Below are 21,858 nucleotides of genomic sequence, written 5' to 3'. Positions count from 1 at the left end.
TGCTACCAGAGCCTGCAAAAACTGTCATGATGTCATCATTTATCATTGACGAAAAATTCAACAATCAATGAACTTGTCCTGCATAGCTTTCCTTTGTATCTCTAAAATTTGTAGCACCTTCATAAAGGTCTGCTAATCACTCAAATGTATCAAGTTTTCTTTAGTTCAAAAAATATGGCTGACTGTATCTTGACGAATCTCCTTATCTTACATTTGATATTTTTTCCTGTATTCGGTTGAATATTCAATAGTTTGTAGGTCTGATGTCTGATATCCAAGCATCCTACTTTCTCTCTGCTCCATTTCAAATCGATCATGAGCCCCTGCCCTGCTATTATCTAGCCCCATTTAACCAAAGCACGTCATAAAATATATGTAACAGTCAATGAACTCTCTCCAGGGATCTTCCATCAGTTTTGGATAATTTCAAATGATCATATTAAATGCATGGCCAATTTTTCCTTTTGCCTAGTCATCAAACATCACATCTATGCTACCTATTCCCACCTGAACACATATGAAGAAAATATCTTTATTACTCCAATCATCATTATTAATTTGCAAACATTTTCTAACCCCAATAAATCTTTAAAGAAGGTAAGTTGTAGGAACAAATACAACATCCATCAAGTTAAAATACTCTTATTAAACTAACAAAACAATGGGTGTCTGTTTAAATAACAACATTTAATATATCATAGCCCTTCCTTAGCCATGGAAGTTCAAGAATCAATTTGCAATTGCTACTGCTGGAAGGATATAAATAAATGAAGATATAATAAGCTACTAGCACTGTCACCATCATATTGTATTGTTCAATTACAATGCATTGTACGAGAATGAACAGCACAGCCACTTGGCATCTAGCAAATCATCAAAATCATCAAAATAAGATCTTATCAAGATTCAGAATATCTCACTCACCATATCTTTCCCTTGCACATCAGCTTTCACTAATTTTGAATAGAACTCTTTGTAAATTTTTCCATCCTTGAGTGTCTCAACAACATCAATAAAAGCAACCCTGAGTGCTTCATTCCTATAGAACACAACATAAATTTCAGTTGTAAACTGATCACACAAAACTCATCTGAGCTAACCCTTTTATTTGTATATGGAACACAAGTCTATTCTACCTTATGCAAAATATTTCTGTTCCATTAATCTCTTAACAAACTGCATCGTTACCTCTGCATCAATAGTGCAATGTCAGCAGCCTCTGGCTTGCGTTCCTGTTTCTGTTTTCCATAGATTTGACAAGTTACAACATAGGTGAACTTTAAATCTGCTTGTGCTCGTGCTTCCCTTGATAACTCAAATCCATGTGTACTTGTTATGTCAGACCTAGAAAGTCCATCCTCCAGGTCTGTAGCATTCACATAGAAATGAACCAATTTATTCTTAAAAAAATTACCGGTGATAAAAACTTAACAGCAAAGATCTCACAAAAACAATCATTACCATGATGTTCTGGCCTTTCAATGTAGCTCTGTAACATAAGGGCTTTTCTGTAGTACATCATGCCCCTAACTGCACCTCAGTATATACCACAAAAGATAAAGTTGTTATGAAAAGGAAATTCTTAAATATATGATTGATTGCCAAAATAATGCATGCACGGCATAAGATTTACCAGTTCTAGCTAATGTTTGGCCGCGATAGGATGCCCATAACCGCAATTCCAAAAGGTCGCTTTCATTTGTTTGCAGATCAGACTCAAGTACATCTGGTTTTCGCCCAATCCGTTCGAGAAAGTTTTTCCACTCATCTGAAATGCATTTGATGCAAGCAATTATCTTCTCAAATTTATGCTTTATACATTCAAGATACATGTTACGAGGACACCGTCACATATTCGGTTACTTCAATACCTGACCACATATGACTAAGATAGAAAGAGAAACAATGTAGAAGGAAAATGGGATAAGTGTTTCTCTGATACTTATTCAAAATGGGGTAAATATCTCAATTAAAAATGTTTCCATTCCCAAAACATGTATAGAGTATAATAAAACTCTAAATTGAGAAAAACCCATTGGATTGAACTTACTGGTAGAACTTAAAGTTGATCAGTCTAAGACAAGGACATATGCCTCCTCCTCCTATGTAATCAGTACTATAATAATGTGAAGAAAATTAACCAGCGTCTATAATGCTGGTTGGTATCTATTTCTGCAATTATCTACATTAACTAAAAAATAAACTTTAAATCCCTCTGTAATGTCTAGCACACAAGTTAATACCTGGAAATATTTTCTGAAGGTAGAAAAGTATAGTGATTCCATCTTCATTTTCTTTTTGTAAATCATTCATACTGTACATCACAGTCTCACTGTAGTATGGTGTAAACACACTGCATTGTGAACAATTCTGATTCTCAGATTACAATATCAGTCATATAAAAGTAGTGAAGAATTATATTGCATTCTGAGCATAACGCGTAATAATGCTCAATCAGTTTACCTAAATGAAAGCATCTCCCTCACAGGTCTTGCAGGTGCCATTTTCATAAACAGTGAATTTGTAAAAAATTCTAATCGACGCCTTGCTTCGAGGTTCTTTGGAATGCTGGCAGCAGAGTCCTTGATAGTTAGAAGTGAATGGAGCCGCTTGATATTTTCCCTCTGCATTTCAGATTGCACTACTTAAATAATTTCAGCAAAAACTTGACAAATAAGCATTCAATTCAACTTCAAACTAAACATATATCAATACAAGATGCAAGCACAAGTATACATGTTCCACATCCTTAGGCCATTCAAGCTTTGAGAAAAGATGGCCCTCAAGTCTGGCTTGTCCCAGGATTCTCCAGGTATCATAGTGCTCTCTGAGCATTCAACAAAAGTACTAGATCAAGTAAATGCTAACAGAAAGACTTTAGAAGTAACTCTAAATTATTTAATCGAACTAGAGATTTTCAATTTTCAGTTAGTATAACAGTACCTTATATTATAAGATAAAATATCATGGGTGACAACATCATAAAGGTCTTGAACAGCTTTGACAGCGCCCTTTGCTGAATCAGGTGTCTCATCATGTATCTGTAACACACATTAATTTGCATCCACAATCACAATATCCAGAAAGATCTGGCTTGCACCATGCTCTAATTTTCATGCAAATATCCAGATATAAGGAAAGTAAAGTATGTAGAGCCAAATATAAAAATAAATATCATGAAGAAATAACTTATAATTTTATACAACCACAATACCGGCATGCTTCTACCAGATAGCACAAAATCAAGGCAAGCAAGAAGATATGAATCTATTACTTCTTATAAACTAGCCTACAAACACACATGAATGTAATTTGATAACTGATTTTTTAATAATCATTATACATGAAACTAATGAATATACGTTATGGAGCAGAACAAAAGAGAGCTTTTAAAAATGAATAAGACGAGAGATTCTTTACGTCCCGTGCATTAAAAAATTCACATAAAAAAATAATCATGACTTATTTGCATCCTTAGTTTGTATCCTGTGCATAAAATAAAATTCATATAAAAAATAACCATGACTTATCTGCATTCAATACAATAGGGAGGACATGAATTACATGTCAGCTTCTAACAACGAAAAATCTGAATAAAACTCATGTAATCCTAAGATAAGCACAGCCTTGTGCAGCCAATAAAGCAAAACACACCTCCCCTTTGAAGACTGGTAATGATGTATGCCCATGCAACCCCCCATGGCTATCCAAGTACCAAAAGAGCATAGGAAGTTAAATAAGGACATGCCACCAAGCCCCAACAGAAATGTAAAGACATTATTGCAGATTTAAAAGAAATTCATACAGGTTATAAATATCTACAAGTATTTCCCAAAAAGGATCACCATATTTTACAAAAACTGGTAAATATTCTGGTATATTCATCTCTATGGGAAATCGGAGAGTTGTACATTACACCATGGTTTATTGGACAAATTGATGTTTGCTACTATACAGCCCACTTCAGTTGCATTCCAGTATAAAAGTAGCCCTTGACTTACTTGGAAGGGACAGGACATGTGGGATATCATATCTGTTGCTAATAGTTTATTTACCCCAGAGAGATTTGAATCTTAGTCCAACCACAATAGAACTTGTTTTCCTGAAAGCTTCCTAACTAAAAATATACTGGTGGATTGCCTAGCAATATTATTGTTACTAGAGACAGTGAGAGGTAAACTATGCAAACTCAATCATACATTCTCCAAGTATTTCTTAATTTCAGCCTATTTTCTATCCACACTTAATGTTGCATTTATGGTTCCCATTCCACTACAGAAAAAGGGCAGAAAGAAACTCTAGTAGTTTTGATTTCTTTTTTTACAATGCTTATTGACGTTTTGCAAATGACATTGTGCACTTTCTACAAGTACAGGATTTCAGTTCTACATCACCGTATGTATGTAGAATTTGAATAAACTCTATGATCCAAACACAGTATAACTATAAATAGGCCTGCATTTCAGCTAGCCACTTTCCCCGATTTATGAGAGAATCTCCCAGCATAAATTTTTCCTCTTTTTAAGAAAACGATAAAATCCATCACAGTCATTATAATTTTTAGCTTAAAACATATAATGTATGAAACAAATTGTACCAGAAGTCCAGTCAATGCAGATATTCTTGATATGACAAGGAGCAGCTTGTTTAGCTGAAAATCATCAAGAATGGTCCCTTTTGATAGACTTGCAAGTATATCACCAAATATCCTTTCCACCCTGCACTCAAAATTATTTTCACAACCTTATGTTCACATATGAATTAATTATCAAAGCATTGGATGCAAAAACATAGCAGTCTTGTTATACACAATTAATACCAAAATCATTTCTAGCTCTCATAACTTTAAAACATGAACTCCACTGACATCATACCATAATTTACCCTCATCATCCAGAATTGCTTTCAATGTAGTTTCCACGCTATAATAGCATTCTTGTACTGCATATTTCATGTAATCATCCTTGGAAATTCTATCCCAAAGTTCACCCTGTGAATCCTTGCATTCTGCAGCCAAGTCTATGGCCAAAAACACCTGTTTGAATCAAAAGGACAGGTGACCCAATTCTATTTAAGCATTATAATCTATAAGCAACTCCTGAATACAAAATCCTTATTATAATATTATTATTACAAAACGAGGGAAAATACAAATATAAAAAGCATAACTGCAGGGCACAGTGGAATGAAAAACTCAGCACCTTGCTAGCCAGAAGAAATAGGGGCCATTGTACAACAGGTATGTTTTCAGTATTGCCTGAAATAAAAAGTAACTCCATTTCCCTGCAAAAGGCAAAATAAAAGAAACGGGACTTCATACCAGGTTTTTACAGCTTTTCAAAAGGAATTAAAACTTACATAATCTGCAGTGAGAATTCTAGGCTCACCGATTTGTGATAAAATCTTCCTCACGTAGATTCCTTATAATTTCATTCCAGAATGGAGAAAACTTCACAGCATAGCTTTTCATTGTTTCAGCAGATACCTAGATTGGACACGATATTTGAGTTGGATAACGCCTTTTTATTAGTAAACTGCCAATGGCTGTATTTATCAGGATTGAATACCACTAGCCAAAACTAATACAAGTCATACAAAAAGTCACAGACCAAAGTTGTAACGTCTAAAAGAATGGAAGGATTACTTTAGAGTTAGCTCATAGCTTGTTCTGAAAACAATTTTGCCAAAGAGGCAATGTCCTGTTTCCAGTCTTGGTAGGCTACTACATATAATTTTCATAAATTAACTCGAATTCTAAATAAATTTTTTAAAATAATAATTAAAAAGTCAAAAGTAAATTTAACTTAATCATAAGTGGTGATATTAAAATAATAATACTGACAATCAATGTAATATCCCTAGTCCTACCAAAAGAAAAATCAATAAACTTGCAAATTTTCTGATTTTTAATTCACAAATGCATTGTCAAAGAGTTGGTAGAACATGGAACTAAACAATATTTCTGATTCTAATGATTAAGAACAGCTGCAACTATCATTAATGATCATAGGCATATTCCCAAACAGTTGTCATGCATTGAACAAATCAGTGATATTTCATAAATGGTTTGCATTCATTGGGAAATTTCACGAATAGTTGGCCACTCAAAAATATAGATGTTTGCCCTCTCGGGTGAATAACTTAAAGCACACAGATAAAACACATAATGCAGAATAATAATGCCATAGATACCAGATGCAATATATCAGATATTATTCCCTTCATAATTCGTGTGTCCTTTACAAGTTACAATGAGGAGTATATAAAGATACCGAGGGGGTGCGAGCGCCAACCGTCGCACCGCAACTGCCACCCCTCGGTTGCCAACTAACCAACACGACTACAGCTTAATTAACTAGTTTTATTTCCGTGTACAATATTGCCGCCAACATCATCCCCCCCAAAAGAAAAGAAGTCATCTCCGGACAACTTAATACAAAATAGAGATGACATTAAACAAAACTGCTAAAGCCAGTCGAGCCCAGAACTTATACACTTGTTGCGTCCTCGCCTGAAAAACCCTTTTCTGCTACCATCCGATGCTCAAGTGCGGATTTCACCATTAGTGCTTCCTTTGACATCACAATCCTCCTGTGCCTAAACCAAACTTGTCTGCAAGACATGCTTTTCAGTCTCAGCCTCCACCAACTGCTACTCAAATGATATTGTCTCCCTAGCCAATTTGTCCTCGATAGCCACCCGCATTGCCCTCTCGGCATCCAACTCCTGGGTACGCTGAGCTAAGTCTCACGCTAGTACTGCCTCCAACCTGGTGGTCAGCTCCTCCCGAGCCCTCTCTGCATCCACCAAGGCAACCTCACGTCCAGTTGAGACCTACTCCAAGTTCCTCAAAGCATACCATTCCTGCCTGGAGGTGGCCACAACCCGTTGGCACAAAGGCTAGGAGACACCTCAAATCCTCCATCACACTCCCCAAAGGCTAAAAACTGAACTGAGTAACTCCCTGGTGCCATACAACTACGCGGACCTGCAATGCCTTCCCTCAAACTCTATTTGTTCCCAACCTCCAAATCTGTCTCCCTCTACGGCTTATGGCTTCCCCGCCAATGCTTAGCTGCAGGCTTCTTTCTCACACTTCCCGTGGTATTCTGTAGCTCAAAAATAAACTGGGGTCTGGGGGCAACGTCCCCAGTGGGGTCGAGGGGCAGCACCATATGAAAGTCCATGGCGCACAGCATTTCTGTGATATTTTAAGATGCCAAAAACCCTTCTTCTCCACTCTGAATTTCCAGTGTCTTGGCTTCAAACTCCAGCGAATCATTTTAAATCTCGTCGTCGTCGTTTTTTTTGTTTTTTTTTTGGCACTATAATGTCCCCGATGGCACCCCGGCCATACAACCTCCCTGTACGGTCAACAATAGCACTGGCACCTCCGATCGTGCGGTCGACACCCTCCTTACCGTACGGACACACCTCCAGCGTACCGACAACATGCTCAACTATGCACACCGTACGGTCCTCCTTCCGCACGCCCAACGCAATTCAACAATACAGTGACCACTGACGACGAAGCGACTGCGTGGCTATGCGGCTTCGCGCTGTGCGGCTGCGGCTGTGGGTTGTGCAACTGCGGCTGCGGGCTGTTCGGCGCGTGAGTGTGCGGGCGGTTGAGTTGTGCGGCTGCGGGCGATGCGCGGGCTGCGGGAGTGTGTGGCTTCGGAGTTGTGCGCGCGGGAGTGTGCGAGCGAGGTTTTATTTCGGCGGTTGGCGGTGTGCGGTGGCCACCGCACGGTGGCATCCACCGCCGGTGGCCCCACCGCACAGTGGTTCCACCGTCGGTGGCCCCATCGCACAGTGGTTCCACCGTCAGTGGTGTCACCGTCGGTGGCCCCATCGCACAGTGGTTCCACCGTACAATGGGCCCACTTTTTTTTTTTTTAAATAATTTTTTGACCGTATGGTCGCCTGTCGTACGACCATACGGGTTTTTTAATTTATTTAATATTTTTGACCGTACGATCGCCTGTCATACGACCGTACGGTTTTGTTTTTTGGGGGTTTTTTTTTTATCTCCTAATTTAGTTGTCTAGAGAGTCGTCTGCTCGGGTCCCCTGTCTCTCGGATTGCCCTTCATCCTTCTCGGTTTTCCTCGCCCGAGGGTCGCCTGCTGTGGTCCTGTGCCTCTTGAGTCGCCTGCTTGGCCTCTTGAGTCCCCTTCCATCCTCTCGGGTCCCCCTCGGGGCTCTCGAGTGTCCGTTTGGCCTCTCGGGTCCCTTGCACACTTCGCGTGGTAGGGTTTCAATTTGGGTCCGTTGGTGGCCAATCTATTTTCAATGGCCATCCGAAGACCTGGAACCACAAATTCTACAAGGACCACGGTCTCCTTCCCGTACATAAGAAGAAGAAGAATAATAAAGATTTTGAAGTCAGCAGCCTTCCACACAGGGTTCCAATCGTTGTCGACACAATTGTTCTTCAGATTATCTACGTCACCGAGGTTTGGGGCATCTCCCTTCCAATATTCTATGTATTTTGGCAGGTACGCCTTCTCTGTTACTTGCTCTAGTTCCTCTACTTTGAGCCTATAGCTCTGGAACATTTCATAATCCTCCATTTGCCAATGGAAGAGCCCGTTCAATGACCCTGTCTCATCCTCAGAGCACTCTCCTAGTTTGAGAATCCCTTCGTCGTTGGGCTCCCTGCAGCCCCGTCCTTCGTCCCTCGGGGAGCCTTTCCCTTCACCCTCCGATTCCGAAGATGATGTCAGTTCCTCGTCAACAACCTAGGTCCTCAGATCAATGGTGTACTTCCGCCCCCCTTTCTCCATAGAAAGGGTGTTGTTTTTCCAGTCGTGGTTCACCTTTGCTGTAACCAGCCACCCTCTGCCTAAGATGGCGTCGTACCCCTTCTTCTTGAGTGGGATTACCACAAAATCTAGTATGAAAGATTGCGTGCCGATGGTGACCGGTTGGGCCATCAGGGTGCCGAGTGGCTTGATGTCGTGCTGGTCTGCACCTACCAAGTTGAACGTGGGTGGCCATAGTGTTGGCTTCCCCAGCTTCTTCCACGTATCCTCTGGCAGTACATTCACCCCCGAACCTCTGTCCACAATGGTGTCTTTGAGGATAGCCCCGAGAATTCCCATCTCTACTACAGCAGGATGCCGACCACTATTTAAGGCCAACAACATTGGGTCAGCCGAGGGGCTGACCGGAGCTTCCGCCCGTGTGGCACGCAAAGGTGCCTGCACAGTGGTTTGTATGGAACTAAAAATGGCGGTTCTTAACTGCGGCATTGTTTTTAGAAGGTCCTTTACCCTTATAGGTACTTCCATCTGCAGTACTTGCCCAATGATGTTATTTTCCGCTTCCGTACGGGATGATGTACTCGCCACCTCGTTGTCCCGTCGTTCGACCGTCATCTCACGTTCGATATTGGCCTTTGCCTCCCGTAATCTCTCCTTCTCCATATGGGGGTCGAGATAAGTGGCCTTTTTCGTTTGGGCACGGGTGATTGCCAGTACTTCTTTCTCACCAGTCTTCTCAATGTTGAGAAGATTAACCCCTCCCTGTGGGCAATTTGCGTCGTCATGGTCGCCTGGCCCACACCATCGGCAGAGGTGCTGAGGGGTGGCTTCCTGCGTGCAATCACGGGCGAAGTGCCCCCACTAATTACAGGCCCTACATTGGATAATTGGCCGACCCTTGGCGTCATACTGGATATAGCTTCCGTTATTGTTATTGTTGCTATTCCTTCCGCCACCGCGTCTGTTGTCCCGATAACCTCCAGATGATGCCATTGTGTTGGTTTGCGAAGTTCCGACGGCCAGTTGCTCTTGCATGAAGAGAACTTGTTGGCTCCTGTTTTTCATATTGTCGGGACATTCCTTTGTCAAATGTCCCATAATCTGACAAATGTCGCAGAAAGCCTTCTTGGGACAGGACCCCTTGGTGTGTCCGTCACTCCTACAGTCGGTACACCACACGTCATTTTCTTTCGTCTTACTTGTACTCCCTTTCATGGCTTTGAATTCTTTCAACATTCGTTCCATGTCCTTTTGGAGAGCGTGCACCTTTTTACTCGATTCGCCACCGCTACTACTTTCCCCGTCAAAATCTTCATCATCGTCAGATGAATATTTATTACTTTTCTTCTTCCTTGATGTTTTGTATTCGCTCTCTAGGTCCATCGCCCTATTATAGGCATCGTCATATGACGTCGGGGGTACAATTTTCATTTTTTTCCGTAGGGAGGATTTCAATCCTTCAACGAACCATTGATTTTTCAAGCCCTCAACCGGTTGGCTTTCCATTTTACCCAACAATTCCTTCAGTCTCCTGCTATATGCCCATATTGTCTCCTTGGTACCTTGTTTGGTACTGTATATCTCTGTTACAATTTCGTTGTCATCACGGAGCAACCGAAACTCCTCCGTGAATTCCTTCTGTAGGTTGGCCCACGTGGCCACTTTCTGCTTATCTACATCGGAGTACCAATCTATGGCAACTCCACGTAACGTGGCTGGGAACTGCTGTACCCAATCATTCTGGTCTGTCACTCCGTTGGCAGACCAAATGGTTTGACATGTACGGCAGTGCTGTAAGGGGTCTTCCTTGCTGTCCCTTGTGAACTTTGGTAATTTTTGTTTACTCGCCATCCCGGGTCATCTTCCTGGGGGCGGTTGTGCCTGTGTCTGTGACCCTGCGCTACTTCCTCCGGTGGCGCCAGTGGTGTGTCTTGCGTGGGCGACTGGAGGTACGGTGTTTTGCCTGTCATGTGTGGCACCTACACCCGTACGGTTGCCCTCCCCTTCGCTCTCACACGCGCCCACTCCTGCTTCCCATTAGTGATCTTCACTCCGTGGCGTAAGGGATAAGTTTCTAAACTGATCCCGAGTCTCCTCGATTAGATTTCGTCGTAACCTTGTTTCTTCCAGAAACTCTTCGTGCCTCCGCGTCCTACAAAGATCTGGCGACGCGTAGAAATTTCCGTCGGCCTCTGCACCCTCTGTGACACCTCCTTGGTTCCCCTCGGGCCCCCCTTCGGCAGGTCGTCCTTTGGCAAGTTGCCTCAGCCTCCGTCTGCGTTCTACTTGCTGCTCCAAAATCAAGGCCCTCTGCGCAGCCTCCCACTCGTCTGTTTCTGCTTTTTTATTTCTATCCTTATTCAATAGGTTTGGCATTAATTGTCGCACATTTCCATAACTCACAATTCATAAATCAAAACATGTCTTTATTAATTCATCTGTTCAAGTACAACTCGTGTCAATGACACTTTTATTTGAAAATAAAAAATTCAACGTTCAATTCCCTCCTGGCCTGGCGCCATCCCGTTCGGTTTCCCGTTGGCTATTTTCTTTGTAGTTGCGAAGGATCTGTTGGCATCGCTCTTCCTGGGCAATCTCCTCCAGGTGCGCCTGTTGTGCTAGCGATGCTTGTGCAAGCAACCGGGGGAGGTGGTTCATCAACCGGTTCACTGCCAGGCTAACCTCCAGAGCTGTCCACACGGCACTTGGTGGGATTTCCGCCTCCGCCGCCTCTCGTCGGACGTAGGTCTGGATGGCTACCTGGAGTAAAATTGAAAATTCTCTCGTTTGTCGTGTCTTCGCCTGTGTAAAGTTTCGTTTGCGTGTCGTCCACCTCTGGGTTTATTTCACCAACTGGTAGGCCCATTGTGTCTGTGCGCCATCCATGTCTTCCGTACCCGAGTACGTCTAGGCAATGGTGCCAAATGTTTGCCCTCTCGGGTGAATAACTTAAAGCACACAGATAAAACACATAATGTAGAATAATAATGCCATAGATACCAGATGCAATATATCAGATGTTATTCGCTTCATAATTCGTCTGTCCTTTACAAGTTACAATGAGGAGTATATAAAGATACCAAGGGGGTGCGAGCGCCAACCGTCGCACCGCAACTGCCACCCCTCCATTGCCAACTAACCAACACGACTACAGCTTAATTAACTAGTTTTATTTCTGTGTACAATATTGCCGCCAACAATAGATACTGCTGGAATGATCACAAATTTATATATATAGGTCAGAATATATGTGAGGGAGAGCAGCTCTGCAGAAGGTGAATGGTCACCTGCCATTGTTGCCTCTCAAAGCTTCTCCTATCACTTGCGAATCTCAGATTAGTACTCTTTGTTGCTTTGGTCACCTTCATGCTTCTTCATTCACTTCTTCCAGATCAGCATCTCCATTATTTCATGTTCTTTGATTGCTATTGTATTCAATTTTATATTCAAGAGACTTATTAATTGTTTGATTGATTTTTATTTTCTGAATTTCATGTTTGTCTCCCGCATCCATTTACTTGCTCGAGAGTTGACATCTTTGGTCACAGCCTAGTACGTTGGTTGGAGGGTAAGTGGAATCTAGCTTCACCCTCATTAATTTCGTTTGTATGTCTGGTCCAAACTTCAGTAATTGCCCTCATTTCATGTTTCTATGGAGAACAAAAGTACTGGTTTCAAGAAGTGTATTCAAAATGAGAGTTCAATTGAAGCAAAGCAAGAACCACCTAGAGACTCTACCTCTCCCATGGAAATTCAATTCTCAGCTCCTCCTGCTGTTAATAAATCGTCATTCAAGGATGCACTAAGGTTGAACGTGGAAGGTGAGGCGACACCAACTTCTGCTGAATTTCAAGTTGCTAATAACAAATCAGCTGGAGTGGAAGATGGAAACATTCTCGAAAGTGGAGATGCCAGAGATGGAAAAGACGGTAATGCCTCTCCTTCTGCTGAGGTGCTTTCAGTTTCTCCCAACCTTGACATGTTACATGCGGTAAGAGTTGAAGAGAACAGACTTAAGAACATTGTTGTGTTTAATCTGTGCTTGGTTTAACTTCTTGCCATCAAGGAAGGTTTTTGATCAATGGGCTGCAGATGTGTGGAGTAAGAAACTTGAGATATATGTCTGTTTTTTGTAGGATGCTGCAGAAAGGATTGTTTGTTGTGTTCTTCAAAAGCCATCATATGCAAGACAGAGTCCTCAAAAAATTATTTTGGAATTTACAACAATCATGTCACAAATCATGTCCTCGAAAAATAAAGATAGAGACTGCACAATTTTCAGTCACAAATCATGTACGAAATTTGGGATTCAAGGTGGAGGATTGGGAGCAGTCATCATCATTGAAGTTGAATAACCCAGACGAATAAAAGACGATAAACATTTCTTTTTGCCTAAGGTTCTCTCCATTTCAATGATTGGATAAGATTAAGATAATAGGCTTAAAAATATTGCAATTTTTTTATTTGCTTAGACAATAATTTTTGTCATCCATGAAGTTTTTTGATGATTGGATTGGAAATGTTGGAGGAAAGAAAATGGGGATATATGTAAATTTCCATAGAATTGTTACAAAAAGAGCTCTTTGTTGTCTTCTTCAAAAGTCATGGCATGCAAGAAAGAGTGGTAAAAAAAGAATTTTGGAATCTTAGTCAATCCATTTTCAATGCTATGCCATGGTCCACAGAGGGTAGAACAATCATGAACTACCTGATTTTCCACCCAAATCAAAATTATGTTGACTAAAGCATTCATTCTCTTCTACTGGAAACATTTACCAGCATCCTCCAATGATTCCATGACCTCAAAGAGATTAATCTTGCAACAACTCAAGTCTGAATTTATCAACTTATTACCTAATTTTATCAAAATTAGCAGCCTGAAAAGGGAACAGAAAATGCAAAATGAAATCTTCCTGCACTAACAAAGAATATGTGCATTCTAATATTTTTCATAAGGCTAAAAATCCTTTCCCAAAAGTCATCAATTCAAAAATGCTTGATCCCTGAATTAAAAATATTTGCCAATCCACCTATATGTATGCAAATGAAACCATGTGATCACTAATAGGAATGATGACAGCTGCACATTCGTTTTGTAACCACAAATCTCCACTATACTTGGTAAATAAACTCTTTCATATATACTCAACAATGAAATAGCTCCACCATGCTTAAATTGCACTACTCTGTTATTCATGTGAGCTTCATCTAAGGTTCTTTTGATTTTGCTCGAAATTTCTTTACCAGGTAGAATACTTTCCACACACCCAATCTATGATTCCTGATGATTTCCATCACTCTGTACTGATCCTTAAAATGCAAAGCCCATCACAATATCATTCTGATCCAAAGTTGCAAACATACTATCATGAGAAAATTGCTCCTTTGCCACCATGATAGTACAGTCTTGATGTTCTTACCAAATGCTAACATGTTGATTCTCCATGGTACGAGGAATGCCAAAGTCATTGCGTAGCCTTACATCCTTCTTGGATTCTTCTTTATGTTCCCAAGGGTAACTTGACTCCAAATTATTGTTATTTTAAAACTCATCAATTCCTCCAATCATTTGCTTAATCTTTCTAGCTCTGGTGTCAACTTCTTGTTCCTTGAGCATGGCTGGACCAGATGGCTGATTTTCAATTTTGTAGAATGAAAAGTTAGCTAAACTTCGCTCTAGATTGAGTCCATCAACCTCCTTTCCCTTCTCTTTGAATGCACTAGTGTCCCATCTGCAAACTTGAATGCATGATGAACCCTATCCTTAATACAAATATTCATATTTCGTTATTTCATTTGCACTTTGATTGATTGTAGATCTGTAATGGTGATAATTTTATCAAGCTGGCCTCTCTTGCACCTTTTCCACTAATTCATCAATCACTTTTTTCTATATTATCCGATCTTCACAAGATTTGTACTTCATTCTCATATATCACCAACATATGTTATAACAAACTGTTGTTAATAAGTATACAAAAGTTAGCATTTTCTTCATACCTTATAATGGTCTCATCATAGGAGCCATAGGTCTCACATGTCACTCCTTCAATTTCTAAATAAGCTTCGCTGGCTTGATATATGTGATGATCCTTATCTTTTAATCTAGAATTTGCAACAAATCCAATATCATCATTGGTCACTTCAGAAAAATTATCATCTACATATCTTTCCAGTAGATCATTATTGAGCTCCCTCTCAAGTTTTGTCATAACTTCAATGATTTATGATGTTGTCTTTTCTTCCCCAAAATCTACTGTTTCAATTTATTCTTTGTCCTCATCATCGCTCTGCTCAAATAAACTGTTGGAAAGTTTGTCATTGATGTCAAGGAGCTATTCATATAGATGATGAATAAATGAGGTTGATGGACATGTCGTCATTGATGTCAACAATATATATGTAATTTGTCATTTGTATCAAAGGAATATGGATGAGATTGCTGACAAAGGTTGTTGTCGGGAATAATCATTATGTTATGTTGGTATATTATGTTTATGTTGTCGTCGGTAATAATGAGTTACGGCGGTCAGTTAGTTAGCCGACGGGTAGGTAGTTGGAGTTGCGACGGTTGTGTCGCACCCCTTCGGTTATTATATATTGTGTACCTTTTCTTCGAAGGATCATGTTAGTCGTGTCAAATGTAATGTTATAAGCACTTGATGTACATGGACTGTTGAATTAATATAGAGACTGGTTATTTAATATATTTCCATTATGTTCTGTGCATTTACTTTCTGCATTTAACCATTTACCCGAGAGGGCAAACATTTGGTGCCGTTGCCTAGACGTAATCGGGAACGGAAGACGCGGATGGCGCACGGACGCGATGGGCCTACCCGTCGGTGAGATGAACCCAGAGACCGACAACGCGCACATGGAACAAGAGGCGAAGGGGAAATTGAACCCTGTAAGAATCTCGGCACAATGTTGATATAAATTATGGTTGAAAGGGAAAAATAAAAAAAAATAAAAGTTTTTTTGTGTACATGGCGTGTGTTTGCTGTGTATGGAAGTGACTTATGCCCAATAGACTAAATAAGGACAAAAATAAAAAGATACAGAGTGATGAATGGGAAGTGGCACAAACCGCGTTGAATCTCAGACAGCAGATAGAACGAAGGCGTAGGCTAAGGCAGCTTGCCGAGGGACGACCGGCCGAGGGGTTGCCCGAAGGGAACCCAGGAGGTGTCACGGAGGTTGCGGAGGCAGAGATAAACGGAGAGAACTACACTGTCTACACTGTTGTAGGGCTTCCAGAAGGAGTCACGGAGGGTGCCGAAGGAGAACTCTACAATTCACCAGAATACCACCGTAGGGTAAGAAGCCGCGAAGAGTTGGTGGAACAAACAAGGCGAAGTCTAAACCTGATCGACGCTACTAGAGACTTGCTAAAGAATTTGTCCATTTCAGAGGATAACCGGAGGGAGACAACCAACCGGAGGGAGACACCGGAAGGTGACGGTACGACCGAAGGTGCCGAGGGAGCACAAGGGTACCGTACAGGAGGCAATTTGTTTGGTTCGGTGTCAGCAACTTTTTCTGACCCATGAGTGGAGGTTCAGTTGCAGGAGGCGGAGGATCGCCAGGTACAAGCACACAAGGAATTAGAGGAGCGAGACCCAGCGGTGGGATGGCGAGTAAACAAAAATTGCCAAAGTTCACAGGGGAGGGCAAGGAAGACCCCTTACGGCACTACCGTACATGTGAAACCATTTGGTCCGCCAACGGAGTAACAGACCAGGATGACTGGGTACAGTAGTTCCCAGCCACGTTACGAGGAGTTGCCATAGATTGGTACTCCGATGTGGACAAGCAAAAAGTGGCCACGTGGGCCAATCTACAGAAGGAATTCACGGGGGAGTTTCGGTTGCTCCGTGATGACAATGAAATTGTAACGGAGATATACAGTACCAAACAAGGTACCAGGGAGACAGTACGAGCATATAGTCGGAGGCTGAAAGAACTCTTGAGTAAAATGGAAAGCCAACCCGCAGATGGATTGAAGAAACGATGGTTCGTTGAAGGGTTGAAATCCTCCCTACGGAGGAAGATGAAAATTGTACCCCCAACGTCATATGACGACGCTTATAATAGGGCGATGGACCTGGAGAGCGAACACAAAACATCAAAGAAGAAGAAAAGTAATAAATCCTCATCCGAGGACAATGACTCTTCACAGGAAAGCAACAACGACGACGAGGCTGGCAAACGGGTGCAAGCGCTCCAGAAAGACATCGAAGAATGAGAAAGGAATTCAAAATAATGAGAAGCACTGGTCGGAACGAAGGGGACATATGGTGCACTGAGTGCAAAGAGGAAGGGCACACAAAGGGTACTTGCCAAAAGAAGGCATTCTGTGAGATTTGCCAAGTGATGGGACACTCCACCAAGGAGTGCCCATACAACATGAAAACCCGAGGTACGCAAATGAACCAGGTGCTGTTCACGGAGCAAGCCACAACATCCGCACCAACGGGTACCGGCCAACATCCTAACACAACGGCATCATCTGGAGGATACCGAGACAACAGACGCGGCAGCGGAAGGAATAGCAACAATACCAATAACGGAAGCCGTATCCAGTATGACGCCAAGGGCCGGCCAATTATCCAATGTAGGGCCTGTAATCAGTGGGGGCACTTCGCCCGTGATTGCACGAAGGAAGCCACCCCTCAACACCTCTGCCATTGGTGTGGGCCAGGCGACCATGAGGACGCAAATTGCCCGCAGGCAGGGGTTAATCTCCTCAACATTGAGAAGGCTGAGAAGACTGGTGAGAAAGAAGTACTGGCGATCACCCACGCCCAGACGAAAAAAGCCACTTATCCCGACCCCCGTATGGAGAAGGAGAGATTACGGGAGGCAAAGGCCAATATTGAACGTGAGATGACGACCGAACGACGAGACAATGAGGTGGCGAGTACATCATTCTATACGGAAGCGGAAAATAACATCATTGGGCAAATATTGCAGATAGAGTTGCCGATAAAGGTAAAAGACCTTCTAGACTCTATGCCACAATTGAGGACTGCCATCCTCACCAATGTGCAAAGCACCGCATTATCGAGTACACCACAGGTAGGGGTTCCCGCCACCGCATCATCGAGTGCACCACAGGTAGGGGTTCCCGCCACCGCTACGAAGAGTACACCACAGGTGGAGGTTTCCGTCAGCCCTTCGACTGACCCGATGTTACTAGCCGTGAGCAGTGGTAGACACCCAGCTGTGGTAGAAATGGGTATCTGTGGGACCATTCTGAAGGACACCATTGTGGACGGTGGATCTGGGGTGAATGTACTACCAGAAGAAACATGGAAGTGGCTGGGGAAGCCCACCCTATGGCCACCCACATTCAACCTGGTGGGAGCGGACCAACATGGCATTAAGCCACTCGGCCTGTTGATGGCCCAGCAAGTGACGATTGGTACGCAACCATTCTTGTTAGATTTCGTGGTTATTCCCTCGAAGAAGAAAGGCTATGACGCCATCCTGGGGAGAGCGTGGTTGATCAACGCAAGGGTAAACCACAACTGGAAGAAAAATACACTTTCCATGGAGAAGGGAGGGCGGAAATATACCATTGACCTACACACCCAAGATGTTCGCGAAGAGCTCGCCTCTTCCGACTCGGACTCAGAGGACTCTAATAAAGGCAAAGGGGGTCCCGATGAAAGCAAGGGCAAGAACGCGATGGAGCCGAACAGTGAAGGGGTGCTAGAATTGGAGGGATGTTCTGAAGATGAGGTATGCTCACTTAACGGGCTCTTCCACTGGCAAATGGAGGATTACGAAATGTTCCAAAGCTACAGGCTCGAAGTAGAGGAACCAGAGCAACCAACAGAGGTGTACCTGCCGGAATACAAAGAATATTGGAAGGGAGACGCCCCAAACCCTGGTGACGTAGATAATCCGAAGAGTGTTGGCCACGATTGGAACCCTGTATGGAAGACCGCAGTCTTCAAAATCTTTATTATCCTTCTTCTTCTTATGTATGGGAAGGAGACCGTGGTCCCTGTAGAATTTGTGGTTCCAGGTCTCCCGATGGCCATTGAAAATAGACTTGCCACCAACGGGCCCAAATTGAAACCCTACCACGCGAAGCGCGCAGGGGACCCGAGAGGTCGGACGGACACCCGAGAGCCCAAAGGGGGACCCGAGAGGATGGAAGGGGACCTAAGAGGTCGGGCAAGCGACTCGAGAGGCACGGGACAAAAGCAGGAGACTTTTGGGCGAGGAAAACCGAGAAGGATGAAGAGCGATCCCAGAGACAGGGGACTCGAGCCGAAGACTCTCTAGACAACTTTTTAAAAAAAAAAAAGGAGAAAAAAAAAAAAGAAAAGAAAAAGGGAAAATGGCCACCGTACGGTGGGACCAAGGTGACACCACCATGCGGTGAAACCACCGACGGTGACACCACCATGCGGTGGAACCACCGACGGTGACACCATCTTGTGGCAGTCACACCGTGCGGTGGGAGCCACAGAAGGTTGTTGCCGAGACATGAACCCACCACCGCACACCGCACAGCCCAACCACCGCACAACACTGAACACCGCCGCACAGCAAGGGATAAAGGAGGAGGAAGACGCACCGCACGGCCCGATCAACACGCACAACAAAGGTTACGCACACCAACGCGCAGCAGCCGCAAAAGGAAAAAGAAAAAAAGAGACCAAGCCCGCACAATCCACACAGCCATGTAAGGGCAAAATGACCGCCACAGGTAGACCAAGCAGCCGCACGATTGGAGGTGCCAGTGCTGTTGTTGACCGGAGGTGTGTCCGTACGATAAGAAGGGTGTCGACCGCACGGGAAGGTGGCCGCACGATTGGAGTTGCCAATGCTGTTGTTGACCGTACAGGGAGGTTGTATGGCCAGGGTGCCATCGGGGACATTACAGTGCCTAAAAAATAAAAATAAAAAGCGAAGACGACCATTACGCTGCCCCTCGACCCCGCTGGGGCACTGCCCCTCGACCCCGCTGGGGGCATTGCCCCCAGACCCCCTGTTTATTTTGAGCTACAGAAGACCACGGGAAGTGTTGTGGTTGTCCGTATTGTGAGAAAGAAGCCTACAGCTAAGCATTGGCAAGGAAGCCATAAGCCGTAGAGGGAGACGGATTTGGAGGTTGCGAACAAACAGAGTTCGAGGGAAGGTATTGCAGGTCAACACAGTTGTATTACACTAGGGAGTTATTCAGTTCAGTTTTTAGCCTTTGGGGAGTGTGATGGAGGATTTGAGGTGTCTCCTAGCATTTGTGCCAGCGGATTGTGGCCACCTCCAGGCAGGATAGGTACGCTTTGAGGAACTCGGAGTATGTCTCGGCTGGACGTGAGGTTGCCTTGGTGGATGCACAGAGGGCTCGGGAGGAGTTGACCACCAGGTTAGAGGCAATAGTTGTGTGAGCCTTAGTTCAACGTACCCAGGAGTTGGATGCCGGGAGAGGAGCACGGGTGGCTATCGAGGACAAATTGGCTAGGGAGACAGTATCAATTGAGTAGCAGTTGGTGGAAGCTGAGACTGAAAAACATGTTTTGCAGACAAGTTTGGGTTAGGCACAGGAGGACTATGATGGTAAAGGAAGCAATATTGGTGAAATCCGCACTTGAGCATCGGATGGTAGCAAAAAAGGGTTTTCAGGCGAGGACGCAGCAAGTGTATAAGATCCGGGCCCGACTGGCGTCAGTAGTTCCTGCCATTCATCTCTATTTTGTATTAAGTCGTCGGAGTCAACTTCTTTTCTTGGGGGGGATGATGTTGTCGGGAATAATCATTATGTTATGTTGGTATATTATGTTTATGTTGTCGTCGGTAATAATGAGTTACGGCGGTCAATTAGTTAGCCGACGGGTAGGTAGTTGGAGTTGCGACGGTCATGTCGCACCCCTTCGGGTATTATATATTGTGTACCTTTTCTTCAAAGGATCATGTTAGTCATGTCAAATGTAATGTTATAAGCACTTGATGTACATGGACTGTTGAATTAATATAGAGACTGGTTATTTAATATATTTCCATTATGTTCTGTGCATTTACTTTCTGCATTTAACCGTTTACCCAAGAGGGCAAACAAAGATATCACCAAAATTGTATGGAGAGCATATTGACAATGAATGGCAAAGGCCTAAGGACATAGATCACAAATAGATATACCATTATACACATTAAGGAGCAGTGATAACTATAATAAGTCTGAAGTAACAAGTGTAGATCAATGTATGGGGTTTCCATTATGATGAGTGTGTATGTAGACAATATAGATTGTGAAGGCAAAGTTCTATATTCTAATGGCTATGGTCTTGTTGTGATGTAATCACGCATTGCCCTATTGCAAATGGTGACCCCCTTGTTTTCACTTTTTAGGGTATTGTTTTGGCACCTTAGGTTTTGTCTCTAGTCTCTTGCCTTTGTGAATGAGTCAAGTTTTCCTGAAAATTGGAGGAGTCTTCAAAATCAATAAAGAGAAGAAATGATAAGAAGAATATTCTGATGCTACCGATGTCCTCAGATAGTTCAAAGGAGTAAAAACGCAATTTTTCGGGGTCAATTCTGACAACTTCCTAATTTTTTAGGAAATTTGCTTTTTTGTTTTTTTTCTAAATTTAGAAAGTTTTTTATTTGGCATTTTGGGACCAATCCGTGAAGTTGCTTTTTGCATTTTGCTTTTTCTATTTTCTTGAAATTTCTATTTTTAGCAATTTCTATTTTGGGAGTTGTCAGAGGTTACCTTTGTGTGCAAGGAAATGAAAATCCTATGAAATTTGACCTCCTCAATAAGAAATCTTGTTGAAGACATGAAATTCACCCAAGGAGAAATCAAATTTCCAAGTTGAAGGAAGTGAAAAATCCACTTGGAAGAGAGAAAAAATCCACTTGGAAGGAAAGATAAAATCCACTTAGAAATCGAATTTCCAAGTTGAAGGAAGTGAAAAATCCACTTGCAAGGAAAGATAAAATCCACTTAGAAATCAAATTTCCAAGTTGAAGGAAATGAAAATCTACTTGGAAGAGAAAAAAAATCCACTTGTAAAGAAGAAGTGGAAAAATCCACTTGAGGTCCAATTTTCCCAAGCGTAGGCGAGCAAAAC

The 21,858-nt window shown here is 42.7% G+C and overlaps 1 protein-coding gene across 5 annotated transcripts in view; it reads right to left on the bottom strand.

The window, feature by feature from the left end:
- LOC131031180 (callose synthase 9) overlaps nt 1-21,858 on the bottom strand; it is a 222,601-nt gene that overhangs the window by 71,252 nt on the left and 129,491 nt on the right. For all 5 annotated transcript variants that reach the window (XM_059209486.1, XM_059209488.1, XM_057962221.2 and 2 more), the window contains 12 exons: nt 5,388-5,485; nt 5,202-5,283; nt 4,875-5,035; nt 4,598-4,718; nt 2,944-3,041; nt 2,737-2,827; nt 2,464-2,624; nt 2,244-2,353; nt 1,634-1,768; nt 1,462-1,530; nt 1,189-1,366; nt 925-1,039 (listed from right to left, as the gene is read on the bottom strand). In XM_059209486.1, coding sequence (XP_059065469.1) covers nt 925-1,039; nt 1,189-1,366; nt 1,462-1,530; nt 1,634-1,768; nt 2,244-2,353; nt 2,464-2,624; nt 2,737-2,827; nt 2,944-3,041; nt 4,598-4,718; nt 4,875-5,035; nt 5,202-5,283; nt 5,388-5,485 — 1,419 coding nt within the window. The remainder of the gene's footprint in view (nt 1-924; nt 1,040-1,188; nt 1,367-1,461; nt 1,531-1,633; nt 1,769-2,243; nt 2,354-2,463; nt 2,625-2,736; nt 2,828-2,943; nt 3,042-4,597; nt 4,719-4,874; nt 5,036-5,201; nt 5,284-5,387; nt 5,486-21,858) is intronic.

Source organism: Cryptomeria japonica, chromosome 8 (genome assembly GCF_030272615.1).
Source record: "Cryptomeria japonica chromosome 8, Sugi_1.0, whole genome shotgun sequence".
Classification (NCBI taxonomy): domain Eukaryota; kingdom Viridiplantae; phylum Streptophyta; class Pinopsida; order Cupressales; family Cupressaceae; genus Cryptomeria; species Cryptomeria japonica.
This window is presented reverse-complemented; position numbering and strand designations above follow the sequence as displayed.